General features: G+C 41.9%; 1 protein-coding gene across 1 annotated transcript in view; it reads left to right on the top strand.

The window, feature by feature from the left end:
* Nucleotides 1–17,454, top strand: part of ATP13A1 (ATPase 13A1) — a 65,483-nt gene extending 48,029 nt beyond the window's left edge. Inside the window, exons 18-26 of the mRNA XM_077470132.1 lie at nucleotides 2,578–2,777; nucleotides 4,000–4,096; nucleotides 5,637–5,815; nucleotides 7,085–7,199; nucleotides 7,901–8,097; nucleotides 9,287–9,429; nucleotides 11,885–11,996; nucleotides 14,192–14,335; nucleotides 17,096–17,454. Coding sequence (XP_077326258.1) covers nucleotides 2,578–2,777; nucleotides 4,000–4,096; nucleotides 5,637–5,815; nucleotides 7,085–7,199; nucleotides 7,901–8,097; nucleotides 9,287–9,429; nucleotides 11,885–11,996; nucleotides 14,192–14,335; nucleotides 17,096–17,206 — 1,298 coding nt within the window. The 3' untranslated portion in view covers nucleotides 17,207–17,454. The remainder of the gene's footprint in view (nucleotides 1–2,577; nucleotides 2,778–3,999; nucleotides 4,097–5,636; nucleotides 5,816–7,084; nucleotides 7,200–7,900; nucleotides 8,098–9,286; nucleotides 9,430–11,884; nucleotides 11,997–14,191; nucleotides 14,336–17,095) is intronic.
* The last annotated feature ends 6,155 nt before the right edge of the window (nucleotides 17,455–23,609 follow it).

The following is a 23,609-nucleotide window of genomic DNA, read 5'->3' as shown; positions in this document are numbered from 1 at the left end:
CCAAAGCTCGTTTGGCTGTACGTCTATAGATCACAGGAGTGCAGTTTGTTTGGTACTCCTATGACCCGTTTTTTAGCAGAGAGCGGGCTGAAGTTTACTTTCTGCTGACTTCAGAGTCGGTCCAGGCTCGGGCGTCATCACGACCATAGAGTCAGGATCTGCCCAGATCCCTGGACCGACACCCGGCTCAGCCTCTCAGGGAGCTGCTGAGAGCCTAATCTGGCCGCTCTCGTCCCCTCTGCAGACCAGCGCTCCAGTGAGCGAGGAGGGGGCAGAGAAGAGAGCAGTGACTGACAGCAGCTCTGCTCAAGGAGCTGTGAGAACCGAGCGATCGGCGATGTTCAATCGCTCGGTTCTCAGTTTTAGAGGCGCCAGGGGACAAATGCAACATTGGAGCGATGCCTCATCCACCTAGGTAAGTATGGTCTTTAAACCAAAAAAAACAAAAAACAAAACAAAAAAACTTCTCTTTTAAATACAGGAGGTTAAAGCTGGCTGACAGATCTTGACTGCTGATTGGTAAATGTATGTTGAGGGACATGCCTTGTAGTAGTTTGTTCTATCTATTTGTTTTACCACTCCCCCAAGTAGCTTTCTCAGTTATAAGTGTTAGAACATATGCCAGAATTTATAGTTACACTGTTGGCTGAGCCACATTAAAGGATAAGTATAGCCAAAGCTATTTTGGCTATACTTCTCATGAACTGCACTCCTGTGGCCCATTTTCAGCCGTCAGTGGGCTAAAGCTCGCTGTTGGCTGATATCAATCAGTTGGTCCAGGCTCATGAAAAATCCAGACTGTATTGGGATCTACCCAGATGCCTAGACTGACAGCTGGATCAGCCTCTCAGCGAGCTGCCCCCTCCACAGCCCAGAGCCACAGTGAGCACTAGAGGAGCAGAGAGCCGGTGACTGACGGTCACCAGCTCTGCTCAGTAAAGAATGAGAACTGAGCGATCAGCGGTCTTTGATTACTCAGTTCTCAGCCTTAGAAGCAGCAAGGGGCAGATGTAGCATCAGATCTATGCTGCACCCCTCTAGGCGAGTATTTTTCTATTTTTATTTTTTTAAACCCAGACTTCTCATTTAGGCCCAGTTCACACTGGATGCAGTGCGGGAACCGCATACGATTTGAACAGGAATCGCACCACGTTACTGTTCAAATCACATGTGATTCTGCAGCAGTGCGATTTGAGCCATTTATTCTTTAGTGCTTAAACAGCACTACATCCACACACTGCAGATTTGTGCAGGACTCTTTTCTTTTTGCCGCACAAGTATCGAATCACATGGGTTTTCAAACCCATGCAATCTGATTCAACAAATCATCCTACCTTTTGCGAACCAATTTCAGGATGTCACATTACCTTAACATACACACCCACAGCGGTTCACATGAATGGGGTGCAATTTTGATGCAGTACAGAAACCACACAGAATTCACTGGGAATTCTGTACCACATCAGTGTGAACCCTTATCCAATCACCATGGTGTCATATAATTTGGCAAAACGTATGTTGATTGCCCAATAACATGATGGGAGGTGTGAGTTAAACCAACCTGTTTTAAATACTCATTTTTCATTGTTATTTCTAGGATGATAATTGTAATTTTGGGATGGGTGTTACATGGCTAAAGGTGTACGTTGTTGGGGTAAACTGCTGGAGTATAAATGGTAAAAATGTATACAGTATGTGAGAGGCAGTGGTGGTTGTTCATTTGAAGGCTTCTTTCACACATTGTACAAACCAGTTGTCCTTTGTCCAAATTGTGCATGTCACTATCCTGGAAGGAATGTCTCTTCTCCCTAGGCCTAGGGTGTTTGAAGTCCTGACCTGCAGAGATCACCCTTAGGCCGCGTACACACGGGCGGACTGTTCGCCCAACTTTGTTCGTCAAACAGTTTGACAAACAATCCGCTCAAAATTTGCATGAGCGGACTTGACCACACGATGAACGAACAGTCCGCTGAAACCGTGCGCGATGACGTGAACGGCACGTACGACGGGACTAGAAAAACGACGTCCTATACACTGCAATGCAACCTTCGGCGTGTAAATTCTTTCTGAGCATGCGCGAGACTGTTTGACGAACAAGCCTACACACGAGGGGACTGTCCGCTCAAACCAAGTTTCAGCGGACAGTTTTACGGGATTTCCGAAAAACTTTGTTCGTTAGACTGTCCGCTGAAACTGTCCGCTGAAGCCCACACACGAGCGGACTGTCCGCTGAAACACTGTTCAGCGGACAAAGTTGGGCGAACAGTCCGCCCGTGTGTACGCGGCCTTACTTTTTTTTTTTTTTTTTTTTTTATGGAGCCTTTTCCTCCCCATTGGCAGTCAGAATCCCACTTGGATGATTAGTGAAATGTCTTCAACATTACAGAACAAGTCCAGCTGCATGTGACTGCTCCTAGCTGTACCATGATTTTGATAAATGGCAGACTTTACATGCAATCTTATTTATACATGGTTTCTTTACTATGTTAATAAGTTAGTTGACCTGCATAGTTTCTGGTCTTGCTGTAAATCTTGCTTACACAATATTTTAAATTGATTTCTCCTGTCTGTCTTCAGATGCCAGCTGGGTGTGGCAGTCTATCGATGGCACAGTGTCCTTACCAGCCTTCCCTGATTCTGTGAAGTCATTCACTGATAAGTATTACCTATGCTTAACTGGAGAGGGTCTGTCTTACCTGCAAGTCACAAGAGGGGATCTGGTGAATGCACTTATTCCACACACCCAGGTGTTTGCACGGGTGTCCCCAAAGCAGAAGGTAAAAAATAAAATAAAAATTTAAATGCATTTTATTTAATTTTGTAGTAGGTGAATGTCTTATTTAAATTTTTCTTCACACTTGACTACAAATCGGATTTGACCTATGTCCTATCTTTATTGAAGGATAAGTTCACCTTTTTTATAAAAAGACATAAGGGCACATCTTTTTGTAGGTTAAAAAGTGCAGATTTTTTTTTTTTTTTCCTTATTTGAATGCTGTAAAGCGTTGCACTTGTAATCAGCAGATCACGGCTGCACTCTCTAGCTCCTGCAGACTGTCAGTATAGCTGTCTGCCCATACTTTATGCAGGCAGGCAGATACTGAATGACGGGAAGAATCTGAGAACTTCCTAGAGTGCTCATCAATGCCCTTGCAGTTCATTGAGAACTTACAAGCCGTCCATTGCACAATGGCTGATGGTAGTTGTAGTTCTCCCATTCATGGAACTTTGTGAATGAATGATGCTGCCAGGTGGGTGGAGCCCCTCATGTCCACTCTTTTTTTTTTTTTCTTGTGACAGCAGGTGCAGGGATAAGATCTCCTGCCCACTGTCACGGGGGGGGGGGGGGGGGGTGCAGGGGCTGCTCAGTTAGTAACATGTTACTGAAGGTGAACTTCATGGATAATTCAGTATAGCTTTGTTGGTGGCCAGTAATCTCACATGTAATAGGAATTTCATGCGCTGCCTCTCCTCTCCTGTGGCTTTTAGGGTTTATATCCATTTTTGCTTGGGGGGGGGGGGGGGGGACAAACATCTTCAAGTCAGTTCTATACTTTGCAAGCATTTAGCATTTATGGCAACAGGTTTTCAATTTTTCAATGAAGCTCAGTCTTCTAGCAGCACAAAATTGCCCCTCCTTAACCCCCCCCCCCCCACGCACACGCACACTTTTCTTATCCTCTGGGAGCAAAAGAAATACATGCTTTGGGTATGGGAAGACCATGTGTGTGACTCTCCTTTTTCTTACATGTAAAAATTTTGCTTCAGCAGTTCTGAGTAAGCGTTTACACCGGGCTTGCCTTTCTCACTCCCGGCAGGTGAAAAGAATGGTCACATTTTCATTTAAATGGTCAAACATCTAACCAAAGCTTAAACGATCACTGGTAATAACAATCTGACTCTAGATCTGTCCTGAAAATGTAAACCCAAATTGGCAAGGGTTTTTTTTGTTTTGTTTTTTTCCTTTGCATGTTTTGATTGGTTGTCCCTTGTGTGCAGGAGTTTGTGATTACCAGTCTAAAGGAGCTGGGCTACATCACATTGATGTGTGGAGATGGGACCAACGATGTGGGTGCTTTAAAACATGCAAATGTGGGTAAGTAGAGGACTTTACCTGTGACTATAGAAACCGCTTTTAGTAAAATAGACTGCTTGGACTTTGGGTGTGAATTCTGTTTGTTGTTTTCATTATGTCTTGAATGCAACTGCTAGATTCATCTTTCCCTCTATTTTACAAACTTTGCTGCCCCTTCCTAATGCCTGTGGTTGTTCAGATGTCATACAAAATAAATATAGATGAATTCCTGGTAAATAGCTAAATAGTTTATTTAACCACTTCCTTTTACTTCCGTAAAATTTACCCTCCTTCACAACCGGACGATTTTTTGGTGCCACGGCACTGCTTTACTTTAACTGACAATTGCGAGGTCGTGCAACACTGTAAATAAAATTTACACTTATTTTTTTTGGAAACCATTGATGCTAATACAGTGATCAGTGCTAATAATATACACTGTCTCTGTACTAATGACATTGGCTTTGAAGGGGTTAATATCGGGTGATCAGAGGGTTAACCGTGTTCCTAGCCAGTGTTTGCGTACTGTGGGGGAAGGTGCTTTTACTAAGCGAAGACATTAATCCTTGTCCCTGCTTTGCAGGAACACAGAATCCATGCCTTCTCTACTGACAGAATGGCAATCTGCCTTGTTTACATAGGCAGACTGCTGTTCTGCCTCTGTAACGAATGATTAGCGGGTGCCGGCAGACATCGAGTCCATGGTACTCGCTGATTAGCTCCCTCTGTGCATAATCATAGCGAGAGCGAGCCGGCGGCAACGTGCATTTGCACCTGCTACCCGCGTAAGTGTGGGGTCGTGTGTGTGTGTGTGTGTGTATATACGTGATTTGGCACACAGCGCCCTCCCTGTAGCAGTAAAACTGATCTAGGGTGGTCATGAAGTGGCTGACTGCCAAAGAAAATATGTTTTATCTAGCGTTGTGACCTGCATACCTCTGCTATGCTTCACAGCTAGGAAGACCACCATACCACCTTCTGATCTAGCATGCTTCTCTTGTATCAACTCCCTGCTGATTGGACAGAATTATTGATATCTATTGATTGTCCTATAAGCAGGCTGGAGGAAGAGAACAGACGCTAATTACTGAAGCTGGAAATAAGTTGATTATGTGCCTTGTGCAGTTTGCAGATGTTTGCAAGTCAAACATGTGACTGCACATAATGACATCTTAGGTAAGAAAATGTGATTTTAAAGTGTGTATTTGGCTATGAGTGGTATTCCAGACACGAGAGCCTAGTGTGGCTGTAGACTTTGCTGTGCCTCCTAATTATCTAATATTTTGAAAACTCATTGTGGATAAGAATGGGAATGTATAGCACCGATGGAAACCAGAAGCCCTGTGTAGGTAGACTATGGACCCTCAATGCTTTGCATACAGTTTTCTTTCTATTTGGACTGGATTGTACATTTTTAATAGATTATAGTTTATGTAGTAAGTGTTCAGGACTGATCCTTTCTACAAATGCACTTTCCACCCTCTCTCCTTTCCCATTTAGATTATAAACTCTTGCATTGTTTTCTTTTGTGATAGTAAAGATATCATGCTAAATATTTTAGGGGTGGCCTTGCTTGCCAATGCACCAGAACGTTTGCCAGAGAAAAAGAAGCCGAAGCGCGAAGTGGTTGGTGATGGCAGACCGCTGCCCCCACACTCCAGTAACTCAATCAAGCCCACATCCCGAGCAGCTAAAAACAGAATTATGTCACAACGAGAAGAACAGCATGCTCTACAACGGGTAAGTTCAGAGCTCCGATGAGCCAAATTATTTCATATTAAAGCTGTCTGATGAGAAGGACATGTAATGGTTATCCAGTTCACCCAAGCAGATTTTACCTACAGACAGTTGATCATGATCACTTCATCTTTATCAGATGCTTGTATACTGCAGGGCTTGTGTTCTTGACTCATTGGTACATTGTATCATCGATGAACTGTCTTAATCTGCTGCTGTCCTGCAGGTTAGTTCAGGAGATTTCTTTGTTGATGATACCATCTTGGCCCCTATTTAGATCTGCATTTGCCATGTTACAGGTGTGTCCAACTATACAGTGTAAACTATTTGAGGGCTTGAAAATTTGGTTGAGAGCTGACACAAGCACACAGGCAGCTTGATAGTTATCACCAGAGGCATGCTTAAATGTAGAATACATTGCATGTGCACTAGTAGGCAAAATGTATTATAGAACACTGTAGAAAACAGCATTGGTATGTATGATTTACCCCTTCATGCCTGAAGGTAAAACTGGATGCAGTTAGCATGTTTATTTTTTTTAGCATAAATTGGGCCTTCATTTGGTGGCAAATGTTAACGGATATCTCCTGTTTTTTTTTTTTATTTACCATCCAAGGAACAGTGGCTATAGCCACCAGCAGTAATCGCGTGTCAAATCTGTTTCTACCCCAGTTGATGGGTCGACTTGGGTACAATCAGCCAGCCCATACATGAATCTAATCTTGGCCGGTTCCTGCTGAACCAGCTGAATTTAGATCCATGTATGGCCGGCTTTACTTTAGGATCTACTCACTATTTAAGCTTGAATTGTCCAGTTTTGTGATGGATTTAGTTTAAGTGTAATTCCAGTCAAATTGTAACTAAGCCTAAACCTACTCCCAGCTCCATTCAAAGCCTATTGGAACTACCCTGTAAAGGAAAGATGCCTATACTTATGCTGAGGGTTCTCCAGTCACTTGATCAAGTCCCAGCGGCACCTTCAGTGTAGCAGAGGGACAGCCGACGATGGATGACGACATGGTCCAGACTGTGCAGCCATTTTTGGCGATATCTCCTCTACACTGAAGCCAAGCTGGCGAGATCATGTGATCGGACTTCCCTCAGCATAGGTAAGCATAGACTTCTTTCTTTTTAAAGGGTAGTTAGAATAGGCTTAAAATAGGAGTAGACGTGGGTTTAGGCTTAGTATTTGACTGGAATTACGCTTATTCTTTAATTTTTCACTTAAAATGTTTTTCTTCCTTTTTTTCTTTTTACTATCTTTACTTCTAGGAGAGGATCAGTCAAGTCTTAAAGGAGTTGGAGGAGGATCAGGTGCAAATAGTCAAGCTGGGAGATGCGAGCATTGCTGCTCCATTTACGTCAAAGCTGTCCTCTATCCAGTGCAGTGAGTAACAGTCATCATGCAGACCTTAGCTTCTGTGTTCTTATTATGTGGCAGGTGCACCCCTGTCCTGCATATCTTAAGGTGAACCTTACACCAGATAATGGGCAGTCATGATATTCTTAACAAGTAGTAAATGAGCTTTAAAACAAACCCTCACCAGCCTATGTTGCCACAGGCACTGTGGAGCAAATCCTCATCAAGGAAGCACAAAACAAAATGTCTTTGCAACACAGTATTGCCAGTAGGAAACCTTGTAGTATTTATCTTAAAATGGTAGGTAAAGTCTTAAACACTTACAGGTAAACTTATAATAAGGCTAATATGTGTGCATGCTAGCACATTATTGCATAAACCTGCAGAGGCTCATTTAAAAAAAAAAAAATCAATAAGCCATAAATCAATAAGCCCATAGAAGAAATGTAATTGCTGTGGTGTACATGTGTGAGAGCTGAAGTGGTTAAAATTAGAGACCAAAGGAGTACAAAATTGGGATTGCCAGGATTCAACATCCGTGTCATAGAAAAATGAAATGTGAATCCCTATCGATCACTATGTGCAAAAACTTCACATTATTGTGGAGTTTTTTTTTCCCCCAGTTTAATGGCTCCTCCTATAGAGAAGACTGATGAATTAGAAATAAGAAGTTTGAAGCCCTAGATGGAGTTTGACAATAAAACGTTTTTTTCTTTTTCTTCCCGTAGTCTGCCATGTCATCAAGCAAGGTCGTTGCACTCTGGTAACAACGCTACAGATGTTTAAAATCCTAGCACTGAATGCTCTGATCTTGGCCTATGGACAGAGTGTTCTGTATCTAGAGGGGGTTAAGTTCAGCGACTTTCAAGCAACACTACAGGGGCTTCTTTTGGCTGGCTGCTTTCTCTTCATCTCCCGCTCCAAGGTGAGTCTGTCTGTGTTTTTATTAATGGTCTCGCCACTTTAACAGAACATGGCTCTTTCACAGAGTAAATGCCATTACATGTTGTGGCTATTCCTTTTTGTAAAAGGAGTAACACCACCCAGAACTACTCACACCCGGAATTGTTTTCCAGCATTTTTTGCTGCGATATGTAGTGATGTTAATGTAGGATGTGACTATATGTGCCTGCTCAGTCTTTCACCATCTCTCCCTGTGTGAGCTATAGATGGGGGAGAGGGCGGGTTGTCCAACTCTGATTCATACAGTTGTCTTGTCGCTAGTGTTTTTGCTAGACACACTTTAGTAGTAAAGGCTGTTGTAAGAGATCAAAGGAGTTGAGGCAACCAATCCACACAAGAATTTCAGGCACAATTCTTGCTACAGTCTTTCTGAATTGTCCATAGAGGCTAATACACTGTCCTCTCGCTTCTATTTATCCTTGTATACTTTTGAACGATCCATCCTCTTGGTCAGACTTGAGAATAACAGTATTGTTTGTTTTCAGGTTGGAAATTTATAGCATTTATTATTCAAGCGTGTCAAGAAAATACTCGTAGTTGTCATTGCTCCCCCTTTAACTTTGTGTGTAAATATGTGCATTTCTGAACCATTTTTCAGAAATGTATAAAACATGGAGAAGGGATCTAAGATATTTTACAAACTTTCTGCATTAATCATTGACTTAGGCAGGTCATAGACGGTTTGAATTTATTTTGTTGCAGGGAATTAATTTACACGATTCCCCTATCAATACAGTGTTGACAGGGAAATCCCTCCTGCCAATTGTCTTCTCCCGGCGGAAGGCACGGGAAGCCGTCCCCACTGGGAGAACAGTGATTATCTACAGATGCAGCCCACAGCGCTGCTTCCATCCAATCTCCCCTCCACTGTACAGATCTGTACACAGAGGGGAGAGAGGAACCAGTGTCGTCATGACACCGGTTTGTTTACAAGTGATCGCTCCATCATTTGATGGATCGATCACATTGTAAATGCCGACGGGTGTACAAAGATGGCTGCCTCTTCAGAACTAGGCCGAAGCCGTGGCCTTTCCTAAGGCCAAGATCGCTGCGTGTGCCGATCCGAACGGGGTGACGCGTTCAGATCGTTGACGATCAGTTGCACCCCTAATTGTAATTGATTAATTCATGTTGTTCTCCTCTCATTTCAGCCTCTTAAATACCTCTCCAGGGAACGTCCTCTGCCCAACATCTTCAACCTATACACCATCCTGACTGTGATTTTACAGTTCCTTGTCCACTTCTTCAGTCTCATCTATTTATACAGGGGAGCAATGGAGAGAACAGAAGCCAAGTAAGATGCTGTTTGATATCTCAATGTCACTAGTTACATTTTATAATCGCGCGTGTGATCTGGAAGGGTTAATGTTTTGGCAACATTGGTTTGTTCTGTAGGCAGAACTAATGATTAGAACGCGGCTGTACTCAGTAGCTCTGCTGAAGGAATGAGACTAGGTTGCGCATTCAAGCTTCATTCACACAGTCATAAAAACAAACACATACAAGTGTTTTCTAACCGCATAACGCTGTTATATGGTGGCAAAGTGGCTCTCCTGTGCCTGATTACGTACTTAGTGCGTGATCCAGCACTTCCAGGTAGGGTGCCCGCTGCTTGTCCTGTGATTGGTCAGATGCTTGGTATCGGCGCATCCCTAAATACTAGTTTAAAAAAAAAAATATATTTATATATATATATAATATTAAAATTTCCAGTATATATCCCATAGTTTGTAGACCCTAACTTTTGTGTAAACCATTCAATATACACTTTTTGGGATTTTTTTTTTTCTTTATCAAAAATTTTGCAGAATACATATTGGCCTAAATGGAGGGTAAATCTTCCAGAGGTCAAGTGGTTAATTACTGATCTGAACACAGCCACATTGTTTTCAATGGAGTCATTCACATAGATGTGTAAACTGCTCTCAGATCCATAAGAGTCCAAAAATCTATGTCAAAGAACATGCGATTTACACGCTTATTCATATAAACACATCTAAATTAAGTCTAAACAAAGGAGGAAAATGATCATAAAAAGTTATCTACTCGTCTTTACGCGTTTAAGCACATCTATACGCAAGTATTTTACCGATAACTACACAAGAACCTTTCAAGTAGAAAACATGTAAAAACATCAGTAAAAATTTAAGCTTTTATGTCATATGAAGTAGTACCCAGAAAACACTACATTTTGACTTGAGTTCATTCTAAAAAAAAAAAAAAAAAAAAAAAAAAAAATAGCATTGCAATTCCTGTACCCAGACCCTGCTGTGTACAGTCTGATAATTTTTTAAGATTTTTAGTCAAATTTTGTCATGTGCTGCCAACTGTTTTTGCTGAAATCTCTGTCCGACATGAGGAAGCAAAACTCCCTTCCAAGATGCTAATTAATTTCCTGGATCTTCTGTAGGTTGTATGTACTTTTTTTATTGGTTAAATTAGATGGCCTTGTGTCTCTTTTTTTTTTTTTTTTCCCCCAACCAGACTATGTAAGTCACTTATGGAAAAAGATCATCTAGACACCAGAAGGAATACTAGTGACTAGGTCATTTCTTTTTTTGGGGGCACAGCTTCCAGAGTTCCGTTTTCTGTAACATTTTGTATGTTTGCTGTATATTTCATGTTATGTAAATTGGTAACTTCTCCCTCTTTGCTGTTTCTGAAGATTGCAGTATATTAAATAGGGAAAACTGTAAAGGTTTTTGTCTCCAAACCACATCATTCAAATGTAAAATACAGAGCTTTGGAAAACTGTACGATGTTGCTGTTAACCAGTTCCCGGACGGCGCATGGCGATGTACTTCTGGCAGAATGGCATGGGCAGGCAAACTGACGTACAGGTACGTCCAGTTGAAATTGCCGCCCTGCCATCGCATTCGCGCGTCGGTCTGGACCCCCGTGAGTCCGGTTGCGGGTCCTGCGGACTCAATCGCCGCGGGGATACCCGCGATTGTCTCACAGGGAGGTTGAACGGGGAGATGCCGATGTAAACAGCATCTCCCCGTTCTGCCTAGCAACAAGTGACACTGATCTCTGCTCCCTGTGATTGGCGCAGAGAGCTGTGTTCACTAAGACATAGCCCAACCCCCCACAGTCAGTAACACGCCCCTAGGACACACTTAACCCCTACACTGCCACCCCCTGGTTAACCCCTTCACTGTTAGTGTAATTTACACAGGAATCAGTGCATTTGTATAGCACTGATTGCTGTATAAATGACAATGGTCCCAAAAATGTCCGATGTGTCCGCCATAATGTCGCAGTCACAATAAAAATCGTTAATCGCCACCATTGCTAGTAAAAAATTAATAATAAAAATGCCATAAAACTATTCCCTATTTTGTAAACGCTATAAATTTTGTGAAAACCAATCGCTTATTGCATTTTTTTTTTAACCAAAAATATGTAGAAGAATATGGATCGGCCTAAACTGAGGAAAAGTTTTCTTATATATTTTTGGGGAATATTTATTATAGCGAAAAAAAAGGTGTTTTTTTTTTCAAAACTGTTGCTCTTTTTTTGTTTATAGCACAAAAAATAAAAACCGCAGGGGTGATCAAATACCACCAAAATAAAGCTATTTGTGGGGAAAAAAAGGACGTCAATTTTGTTTGGGAGCCACGTCACACGACCGCACAATTGTCAGTTACAGCGATGCAGTGCCAAATCGCAAAAAGTGGTCTGGTCTTAAGCCAGCAAAATGGTCCGGTCTGAAAGTGGTTAATGTGCACTTTATCTTTATTATACAGGAAAGATGAGTTTGTGGATTTGTATAAGGAGTTTGAGCCAAGTTTGGTGAACAGCACAGTGTATATCATGTCCATGGCTATGCAGATGGCCACATTTGCTATTAATTATAAGGTAAGTCCCTTGAATTTTGCTCTACAGAAGACATTGATATATATATATATATATATATATATATATATATATATATTTTTTTTTTAGAGCTTAAATCTTCAAGTTGCTTTCTGTTTAAGGCTGCATTCACACCTGAGCGTAGCGTTTTCAAGCAGGAAATTTACCGCGATTTTGCGGCGTTTTTTACCGCGATTTTGTGCAGGGCAAAAGGTCACCAATGTTAAAAAAATAAAAACGCCCAAATCTGCTCAATTTGAGCAACAAAAAAGGGTCCGGAACTTTTTTGAGCTTCAGACGTTCGGCTTCAGGCGACATGGAGTGGAGATGTGAACCATCTCCATTGAGAATAATAGATTTTTTTCCCCTCTAGCGTTTTGTAGCTTCAGGCTTCAAGCTACAAAACTTTCAGGTGTGAATGGGGTCTGAGACCATGCTTTTTCCACATCTATATTGGTAACTTAGAAGATCCATCCCTCGTATTTCTAAATGCAGTGTCTCTGGTAGAAACAGGCAGTCTTTATCTTTTTTTTCAGAGGTAACGAGTAGCACTGTAAGTGCCCTCACATAAAATTGCAACTCTTAAACCATACTAACTAAATAGCAGAACCCCTGTCCTGTTGTCACCGATCAGAGGGGTGCAGGATTGTGCATTGAGTACTCTGCATACAGGAGCTTTGCCAATGTTTCAGTTGAAACTAGAACCCATTTGTCATTGTATATAATCAGCATTGAAGGCACTATAAAACAAACAAGCAACAAGGGTGTGATCATCTGATTGCAGCAGGTTATTATATAAAAAGATTAAAAAGCATATATGCACTTGCATCTAGTTAAAAGAAACAGGCATATTATCCCCCACAAAGGAATCGCCACTGGACCGTCTCAGGATGGAAACCACCTGCAGAGATTGGCGGGAAAGTAACCAGGCACTGCAGAGTGGATGCCAAAAAGTAGGTGTGATGTAGAGCACACCGAAGCTTGGATGTACGAAGTGTCAGTTTTGCGATGGGCGGATAAAGTAGGCTTTCGTCGTGGGCATGGCTACGTAGTTCACAGCATACACTCCTCTTTCTCAAGCCTAAAGAGGCTCTCTGCTGTTAACGCTGCAATTCCTGTTTGTTTTCCTGCCAAACTGCATGTGGTTTCCATCATGAGCCAGTCCGGTGTTAAAGTGATACTAAAGTCTCGTTTGTTATTTTTAAAGAAAACGTAAAATAAAAAATGTTATACTTGCCTGCTCTGTTGCAGTGGCTTTGCACAGAGCAGTCCAGATCCTCCTCTTCTCGGTCCCTCGCCAGAGCTCCTGGCCCCTTCCTCCAGTTGAGTGCCCCCACAGCAAGCTGCTTGCTAATGGGGGCAGCCGAGCCGCAGCTCTGTGTGTGCATTCAGACACAGAGCCGCAGTTCAGCCCCACTCCCTCTCTCTACTGATTGGCTAACTGACTTTGACAGCGGGAGCCAATAGCGCTGATGCTGTGTCTTGGCCAACCAGGAGGGAGAGTCCCAGATGGCCAAGACAGTCATGGATCGAGATGGGGCTCAGGTAAGTATGAGGGGCTGCTGCACTCTGAAAGTTTTTTTTTTTTTTTTTTTTTTTTTTTTTTTTTTATCTTATTTCATAGAATGCATTCAAATAAACCTTTTGCCTTTAGAAACACTTTAATTACTTTGTGGGGGGCAACATGCCTGTTACTTTTAACTACATGTGAGTGCATACATGCTTTTTAATCTTTTTATGTAATACATTGCTTCACACAGATGGTCATGCAATTTACTTGTTTGTTTTATAGTGTTCTGATTGGAGGATCCATCTGGTCCTTTCTGAGGAACTACAACCAATCCAACAGTGATTGTTTACATTGTTTATTTTGCACCATAGTGGTAATTTGTATTTTTTAATAAGCAATGATGCTATGGGAGTGCAAAAAAAGCCCTTGCCCCTTATTTGACAGCCGACTGAGATGTTTGAGTTAGGACTAAACCATTTAGGGTTTTACAAGGTGGGAAAAAAAACTAATTTTTGCTGTCGGATAACCTAATCAAATGTTTCATGTTTACTGTACAGTGAAACATATTTTGTACTATACCTTTTCTTCACACTTTTAGCCCTTTCGTAACAGTCTATTTATTTTACATGCTCACATGGTCTCTAATGCATTACTTCATATGCCATTGTGCATTTTGTGTTTTTCTTAGGGCCATCCATTTATGGAGAGCTTACGAGAAAACAAACCCTTGCTGTGGAGTATAGTGTTATCAGGAATGGCCATTTTGGGTCTTCTGTCTGGTACATCTCCGGAGTTTAATGAGCAGTTTGGCCTGGTGGACATACCAGTGGAGGTAACTATAAAACCAGACTTGGATTTTGAAGCAAAACTTTTAAGTTCAACGTGGTCTCCATATGTAATATTGGGCTTCTGTTCTTCATTTTCTGTTCTTCATTTTCTGTTCTTCATTTTCTGTTCATTTATTTTTTTCAACCCTCTGCTTACACAGATTATCTGTCAGAATAACTCCCAGATTCCTACATCTCCCTTTATCTCCCTCAGGTCACTGTTGAAGAGTCCAGTTCCATTAAGCCCACAGCTGATGTTTTGAGAGCTGTACACATACTGTTGTAGATGCCTTCTTTTAGAAGCCATTGTGTGATGCCCGTTACACAGGCTGGTGTGACTTGTGTCTCTCCATAGAGACTCTTGGCCACAGGGCCTAAATTCTAAGCTGGCAACTTTTTGTTAAGGTACCAGCGGTTGGTCTGACCCTTAATTCTGAGGCAAAATATTAAAGGCCAGCTCAAGCCAAACCGTTTTTGGATAGAGCAGGAAAGTGTTGGAGCATATGTCAAGGTTTTATTGCCATCTGTAGAGTTTTTGAGTGCATCCGAGCAGTCTCCGGGTATTTCCGAGTCTCTCTGGTATCCCCCCCCACCTCTGGCCACATGCGGTATTGCATGCAATAGAAGTTTGTGGGACGAATTATCTTTGTTTCCATTGACTTCTATCGGGAAACTCTCTTTGATATGCGAGTGCTTTAGATTACAAGCATTCTCCTGGAACGGATTATGCTCGTAATCCAAGGTTCCACTTTATAGGGTAATGGGGACATGAAATGAGGGTTGATCTCCCCAGTTTGAACACATAAATAAACAAACAAAAATGTTATTTCTACTTAGCTGTATCTATAAAAAATAAATAAAAAAGGAGTTAGAGCGAAGGTTCACACAAAAATAGAACATCTGCTTTTCGGTATAATACAGGTATTTGCACCCACTTTCGGGAATAGATTCCCGTGGGAGTCACGTCCCTTCCGGTCCCCTCCCGTCTGTCTCCTGGGAAACACACAGGTCCCAGGAGATGGCAGGGACCAGTTAGGACGCGCAGCGAGACTCGTGCATGCGCAGTAGGGAACCGGGAAGTGAAGCCGCAGCGCTTCATTCCTGATACCCTCACTGAGGATGGCGGCTGCTGCTGAGCGCTGGACCCTGGGACAGGTGAGTGTCCTTTATTAAAAGTCAGCAACTGCAGTATTTGTAGCTGCTGGCTTTTAATTATTTTTTTAGCTGGACCTCCTCTTTAAGCTTTAAAGCGGAACTAAAGTCAGCGATACTTCTCTGTCCAACAGTCTGATGTCCCATGGCAGCATCCTCTACCCAGCTTCTTCAGAGTGCCAGGCTGCAGCCATCTTCATTGGCCAAATAATTAAGTTGTCCTGGAACACCGGCTCTGTGCCAAAATGTAATCTACACTTGCACAGTTCATTGTATATTCCAAAGACGACTGCAAGCAGGCAGGTTGCTTTATATTATTGCAGAAGAAACATTGCGTGTCTCTTCTGCAAGAGCCTGCCTGATCGCAGTTTTTTTTTTTTTAACTGAGACTTAAAGGATAAGTTCACCTTTCACAATATGTTGCAAGCATAATCGGGGTGTAACATGTTATGAGTGCATCGGCCCACGCACCTCCTGCTCCCTCTGCCAGCTAGCGGAGGATCTTCTCCACCTGCTAGCTGTCAAAAACATTTCTAAAACGTGGCTGTGCAATGGCTCTGCTCTCCCGGCCATGTCTTTAATTTACAGCGCTCTGTGAATGGAAAACGACAATGTCCAGCAGCCTTTGTGGCTGTCGGTTTGTAATTTTCAATGAACTAGCGCCGTGGTAGTTCATTCTTCCTGTCAGCATGTATCGGCTTCCTCATAGGAGGTATGTGCAAGCCTATACACTGACAGGTCTGCAGAAGCCCTGCATAGCATCAGCAATCTGGTGCAATTCTTTACACGCTCCTGCAACAAAAAATTATAAATGCACATTTTTTTTACCTGCAAAAAATGCGCATTTTTATATTTTTTGTTGAAAAGGTGAACTTGTCATTTTAAGTTTTGATTGAATATCCTATATAGAGGTATTAAGGGTGTTGATCATTTTGACTGGCTGTTTTCTTGATCTGTAATCTTCAGTACTTTTAAGTCTCCTATGCAACACCAGAGCAGAAAAGTCATAAGTCCTTATATGCATACTTGTTTAGGGTCATTGAAAGTATTGAAACCTGATGGGGGGGCATTCACACCTTTGCATTGTAGTCAAATGTGGCAACACATCCTAACCAGCTTTATTTTCATTGACATACCAGCACACTGGAACACACTTGCATTGCAGCATACTGCAACAAATGACAACTTACTAGCATTGTGTTGTGCGAAAATGGTGCATGCATGATTTTCATTAAAGAAATTAGGCAGGCTTACTGTAACGAACAATAACATATTGCAGTGGGGCCAAACAGATGTGAATAGGCTCTTAGGGTCAGCATGATTGCTAGGCAGATGGCATTATGCTTCTTTTACTGACCTGGACCAAGCACATGAATATCTGTCTTTTAGTAAACTGGTTCTGCACGTAGTTGATTGAGGTCAGTGGCTGATCAAATTGTAAAGCTAGGCTTTAGAAGATAGTCCCGAAGTGGCACCTCCAATATCTCTGCACCAGTGTCCTTTTATTCAGCTTGCAATAGGAATTAATATATAGTATTCCTATTACTTTCAGGTTATTTCAATTGTTTAATGGGTTTGTCATCATTTTTTTTTTTTATACATTTTTTTTTCAGTTCAAGCTGGTGATCGTTAAAGTTCTGTTGTTGGATTTCTGCTTGGCCTGGGTGGTAGACCGGATCCTCCAATACGTCCTTGGGAGCTGTAAACTCAAAGTGCCTTCTTGAACTTAAAGACTAAAACTGTCTACAATGTCAAGCCACTTAATGGCCAGCCTGCAGTCTTTATTCCCAAAGGCACCTCTGGTTCTTAAAGAAGGATCACAGATAATGGGAAACGTGGATATGAAGAACAATCCACTCAACACTTGAAACAAAATGTTTGGGACGCAACAAACTGATCCCATTGTTTTTCTACTAGAATTCGCTTTTGGAAAGCGCAATTTATTAAATAAACAGCATTGAGGGGTTTTAAATCATTTCTCTTTTCAATCCCATCTCAACCATGTTACCTGCAGCATTTTGATGCTAAGCTTTTATATCTTCATTCCCAGAGCTCATTACATCCGTTTATTGTATTTGGTGGTGGTGTAGACTGATATATGAAAACACGTACAGTGCCAATCCTCCATACATGATGTCAAAGCAGTAGATAATCCTCAAGCTCGAAAAGAAGTGTTCTACAAGTCACTTTTTTTTTTTTTTTTTTTTTAAATGTATTTAATTTTTGAGGTTTTATAAACCTTGTGAAAAATGAGCGAACCTTGGCGTCGGGTACCCAAGGGCAAGTTCATGCTGTCTTTAAGCTTTGACATGAATGCTTTTTCCAAGAAAGTTCCCAAGAAGATGAGATGAAGGGACAGATAAATTGTGTATTAATGTTGGTAAGTGATCACAGGTCAGTTGCCGATAGGATTTATATGAAGGAACAAATACATTTGTACTATGTGCTCTTAACATTGGCCAGTGTCCATAAATCATGTTTACAATCAAAATTTAAAATGTGTATTTGTTGCAGCTTCAGTTCTTGATGTTTCGTGTCCAGAAAACATCTTTTTGTGATCTCTTAAAAGGGGAAAAAAAAACTTTCCAAATGCTTTATCAGTTAAGAGAACCTGTGACCAATATCAGTTTATTGGTGATCTGATCCCATAAAGGGACTGTGTAATGAAAATGGTCATATTCTGACTCACATCCATGTATTCGTTCTAGGATAGCAATCGAACAAACAGGTTTTGGTTCATTGCCTCACCAAAAGATTTACCCCCCTTAACCACTCAAGCCCCGGAAGGTTTTACCCCCTTCATGACCAAAGTACTTTGCAATTTGGCACTGCGCTGCTTTAACTGGTAACTGTGCAGTCATGCAATGCTGTACCCAAACAAAATTTGCGTAATTTTTTTCCCCACAAATCGTTTTTTCTTTTGGTGGTATTTGATCACCTCCTGGGATTTAAATTTTTTGTGATTTAAAAAAAAAAAATGAAAATGTTTGAAAAAAAATATTTTTTCTACTTTTTGTTATAAAAAAAAAAAAAAACACGAATAAACTGAATTTTAGTCATATACATTTAGGCCAAAATGTATTCAGTCACATGTATTGGGTAAAAAGAATTTCAATAAGCGTATATTTATTGGCAAAAGTTATAGCATCTACAAAATGGGGCATTTTCTGGCATTTACTTAGTTTTAGTTTATAGCTGCCTATCTAATTACTTGAGGTGTTAAAATGGCAGGGCAGTAACACCCCCCCCCCCCCCCCCCAAAATTACCTCTTTTTGGAAAGTAGACACCCCAAGGAATTTGCTGAGTGTCATGTTGCGCCCATTGAATATTTTTATTTTTTTGTCGCAAGTGATTGAAAATTGACAAAAGTTGTCACTGAAATAATATATTACTCGCATATGCTATGGGTATATGTGGAATTACACCCTGAAATACATTCTGCTGCCTCTTCTGAGTACAGGGATACCACATGTGAGACTTTTTGGCAGTCTAGCTGTGTACAGAACCCCGAAAACCAATCGCCACCTTCAGGATTTCTAAGGGTGTAAATTGTTGATTTCACTCCTCACTTCCTATCATAGTTTCGAAGGCCATGAAATGCAAAGATAGCACTAAACCTCCCAAATGACCCCCTTTCGGATAGTAGACCCCCCAAGCTATTTGCTGAGAGGCATGTTGAGTATTTTGCAGATCTCGCTTTTTGTCACAAAGTTTTGAAAAAATAATAAATACATTTTCCTTTTCTTAATTTTTGAAAACAAATGAGAGCTGCAAAACACTGCCCTCGATTTGACATTTGCAGTGATACTGCACATGCAAGGTGCAATTGCTGTTTACATACGGCACGAGACCAATGCTTGCGTTTCCGTGGTGGGACAGGAGTGCTTTAAAAAAAAAAATTCTATTATTTTGCTTTTTTATTTAATTTTTACACTGTCCCTTTATTTTTTTTTATCATTTTTGTTCTCGTGGGGAATGTAAATATCCCCTATGATAGCAAAAGGTAGTGACAGGTGCTCTTCTCCTTCCTTTTTTTTTCCTATTGGACCCTAGATCTCTCATCAGCCCTTAAAGTGGCTGTAAACCCTCCTGAGAGAAAAAAAAAACACCCTTCAAGATGAAGGCATAATGAGCTAGTATGCATAGCATACTAGCTTATTATGAATTACCCGAGAATGAAGCCCCCGCAGCCGCCCTCGTCTCCCCCTCCGGCTGGCGATATCTATACCGGAAGTTACTTCCGAGTATCACGGCTCCGGCGCTGTGATTGGCCGGAGCTCTGATGATGTCACTCCCGCACATGCGCAGGAGCCGATGGGAACAGCACAGTATAACTGAAGCAACAGCATGTACGTGCTATTGCTTCAGTTGGCTTAAGTGCGCATGTGCCGCATGATGTTGGCACATGCAAATATAGGGATATCTCCTAAACCGTGCTGGTTTAGGAGATATCAAGTGCAGCTACAGGTAAGCCTAATTATAGGCTTGCCTGTAGTTTAAAGTGGTTTGTAAAGGACACTGTTTATATCCCGCAAAACCAAAGTCATGAAATGCTCATATTTTCCAGTTTCTTAAGCTGTACAGATTGGAGCTGTTCTTGCCTCCGATCAGCTCTATGGTCAGCTGGTGAAACCACTGGCTGCATTCTCAGTGGGACAGGAGAGCCCAAGAAAACTATGGAAGATGGGTGGGGGGGTTCCCCTCCCACTGTTTGTAAAAGCAGTCTAGCAGCTAATTAGTTGCTAGGATTGCTTTTACATGACAGCTGACCGCCAGCTGAAAAAAAAAAAAGATAACCAAGATGATACCTAAGCCTGCAGGCATCATTCCGGTATAACCACTCGAAGTCCAGCAACATACCAGTATGTCCCTGGGCCTTGTTGGTCATATATTGTAATATTTGTTTGAGTTTTTTTCCACAAAGCCTGTGGGCTGCATGAAAAAAAGAGAACCTAACAGATTTCTCCATTCGCAGTGATTTAATCGGTGGTCTGCCAACCATTAGAATACCCCCCTGCATCCACCCATGATGGACATATACAATAAATATAAAAGTATATGTTTTTTTTTTTTTTAACTGTGGTGGTGAAATTGCCTCCTACAGCACTGGAGTCATGGATTTATGTATCGTGAGGGCAAACTCTGTTGCTGTCAAAATAAATCCACGCTGCAGCTGAATGGTGTACCTGCAAAGAAAACAATAAATCGCAGTATCAATAAAACATTAACTCCATAAAAACCTTTTTTTTTTTTTTTTTTTTATTGCAGTCTGCCAAAAAAGTAAAAAAATATATGCAGAAGCATAGGGGCAATCTGCCTCTGTCCACCTCTGCCCCCCAATCCACCTCTAATGTCCACCATGCTTTGGCATATACAATATCTTCCTAAAGAGAGTACACCCCTCACATTTTTGTAAATATTTTATTACAGCTTTTCATGTGACGACACTGAAGAAATGATACTTTGCTACATTGTAAAGTAGTGAGTATACAGCTTGTATAACGGTGTATATTTACTGTCTCCTCAGAATAACTCAACACACAGCCATTAATGTTGAAAACCCTGGCAACGAAAGCGAGTACATCCCTAAGTGAAAATGTCCAGATATGTCCAATATTTAGTGTGGTCACCATTTTCCAGCACTGCCTTAACCCTCTTGGGCATGGAGTCCACCAGAGCTTCACAGGTTGCCACTGGAGTCTTCTCCCACTACAAGATGACATCACAGAGCTGGTGGATGTTAGAGACCTTGCGTTCATCCACCTTCCGTTTTGAGGATTCCCCACAGATACTTAATAGGGTTTAGGTCTGGAGACCTGTTTGGCCACTCCATCACCTTTGCCCTCAGCTTCTTTAGCAAGGCAGTGGTCATCTTGGAGGTGTGTTTGGGATCATTGTGTTTGCCCTGTGGCCCAGTCTCCGAAGGGAGGGCATCATGCTCTGCTTCAGACAAAGTACATTTTGGCATTCATGGTTCCCGTAGCTCCCCAGTCCTGGCAGCACTCATGCAACCCCCGGTTCATGACACTCCCACCACCATGCTTGACTGTAGGCAAGACACATTTGTCTTATTCACCTGGTTGGCGCCACACACACTTGATGCCATTTGAACCAAATAAGTTTATCGTGGTCGCATCAGACCACAGGACATGGTTCCAGTAATCCATGTCCTTAGTCTGCTTTTCTTCAGCATACCGTGGGCTTTCTTGGGCATCATCTTTAGAAGAGGCTTCCATCTTGGGACAACAGCCATGCAGGCCAATTTGATGCAGTGTGCGGTATATGGTCTGAGCACTGACAGGCTTCAACCTCTGCAGCAATGCAGGCAGCATTCATATGTGTTTCCCAAAGACAACCTCTGGATGTGACGCTGAGCACGTGAATTCAACTTCTTTGGTCGACCATGACGTGGCTTGTTCTAAGTGGAACCTGTCCTGTTAAACCACTGTATGGTCTTGACAATCATGCTGCAGCTCATTTTCAAGGTCTTGGCAATCTTCTTATAGCCTAGGCCATCTTTATGTAGGGCAACAAATTTTTTTTTTTTTTTTTTCAGATCCTCAGAGTTCTTTGCCATGAGGTACCATGTTGAACTTCCAGTGACCAGTATGAGTGAGAGTAATAACACCAAATTTAATACACTTGCTCCCCATTCACACCTGAGACCTTGTAACCCTAACCAGTCCCATGACACCAGGTAGGGAAAATTGGGCCCAATTTGGACATTTTCACTTAGGGACGTACTTACTTTTGCTGCCAATGGTTTAGACATTAATGGCTGTGCGTTGAGTTATTTTGAGGGGACAGCAAATGTACAAGCTGTACACTCACTACTTTACATTGTAGCAAAGTGTAATTTCTTCAGTAGTGTTGTCACATGAAGAGATATATTATAAATTTGTAAAAATGTGCGGGGTGTACTCACTTTTGCAAGATACTTCTTTTTTTTTTTTTTTTTTTTAACAGTGGTGGTGAAATCACCTCCTATAGCGCTGGAGTCACAGATGTATGTATCGTGAGAGCAATTCCTGTTGCTATCAAAATAAACCCGTGCTGCAAATGCAAATAATGGTTAACAATAATATAGTAATAGTACAGTAGGACATGCCTGCAAAGGAAACACAATAAAACAGTAACAATAAAACATTACATAATAGCACAAAATACAGTAAAAACTAAAACTTTTTTACACTTATTCGTAACTGTAAATGTTCCAGGTTGGGGTCTCTCAAAATGTGATGGCCATCTCATCTTGTGAGACCATGCGTCCTAGTGTGCCCTGGGACTGCGCCGTACCCTGTGCTAATACTCCACTAGTGTGTGGTAGAGATGGAAATGGTCACTGATGCAGAGACCAGGTTGCTCAAGACAGGAGGGACAAAAATAGCGGGTGTCACGCCTATGTCCACATTTTCCACAGACACAACATCTTTGGGGTAATCTTAAGGTAGGGGTACCAGGGAGGACATCTGGAAAATGCCTCTCATGCAGGCGGCTCACTGCATTTGGATTGGGAAATTGCCGCACAGCACCTCCTGGATACAGAAGGGCTGTGATCTCTTCCTGCAATTTTAGGAAGGATCCCGTTCACCCAGATGCTTTGTATAGCACATAAGCGTTGTTCAGAGCCAATTGAAATAAGTATACAAACACGTTTTTGTACCAGTGGCTGGTCTTACGGGCAATTAAGTACGGTACAATTTTCTGGTTGTTGAAGTACACCACTCCCATTTTAAGGACACAGAGGGGCTTCTCAACAACACCAGTCATAGTCATTTGGACTGCTGTGTCTGCGTGAATGGAAGACAGAGCGAAACGTTCCATTTGTCCTTCCATCTCACAGAATGCAATTCATTGGACCTCAAGCAGGCTCTCTCCCCCCAGACTAAGTCGAGCATCTACAAGCTGTTGCGGGAAACCTTGGGGGTTAGATTGCACGGTGCCACATGTGCCAGTTCCTAATCGAAATAGGTGTTTATGAAGTGGCACGCTTGTATAAAAATTGTCCACGCCTTTTGCCCTGTCACAGAGCTTATACATCATGATCCCATATCTGGCATGCTTGCTGGGGAGAAACAGTTTGAACACAAGGCGGCCATGAAATGTAATCAGGGGCTCGTCAATGC

Source organism: Lithobates pipiens, unplaced genomic scaffold, assembly GCF_037356315.1.
Source record: "Lithobates pipiens isolate NorthernLeopardFrog02 unplaced genomic scaffold, aLitPip1_a1.2 Scaffold_8, whole genome shotgun sequence".
NCBI lineage: Eukaryota > Metazoa > Chordata > Amphibia > Anura > Ranidae > Lithobates > Lithobates pipiens.
Note: the sequence above shows the minus strand (reverse complement) of the source record. Positions and strands in the feature narration are given on the sequence as shown.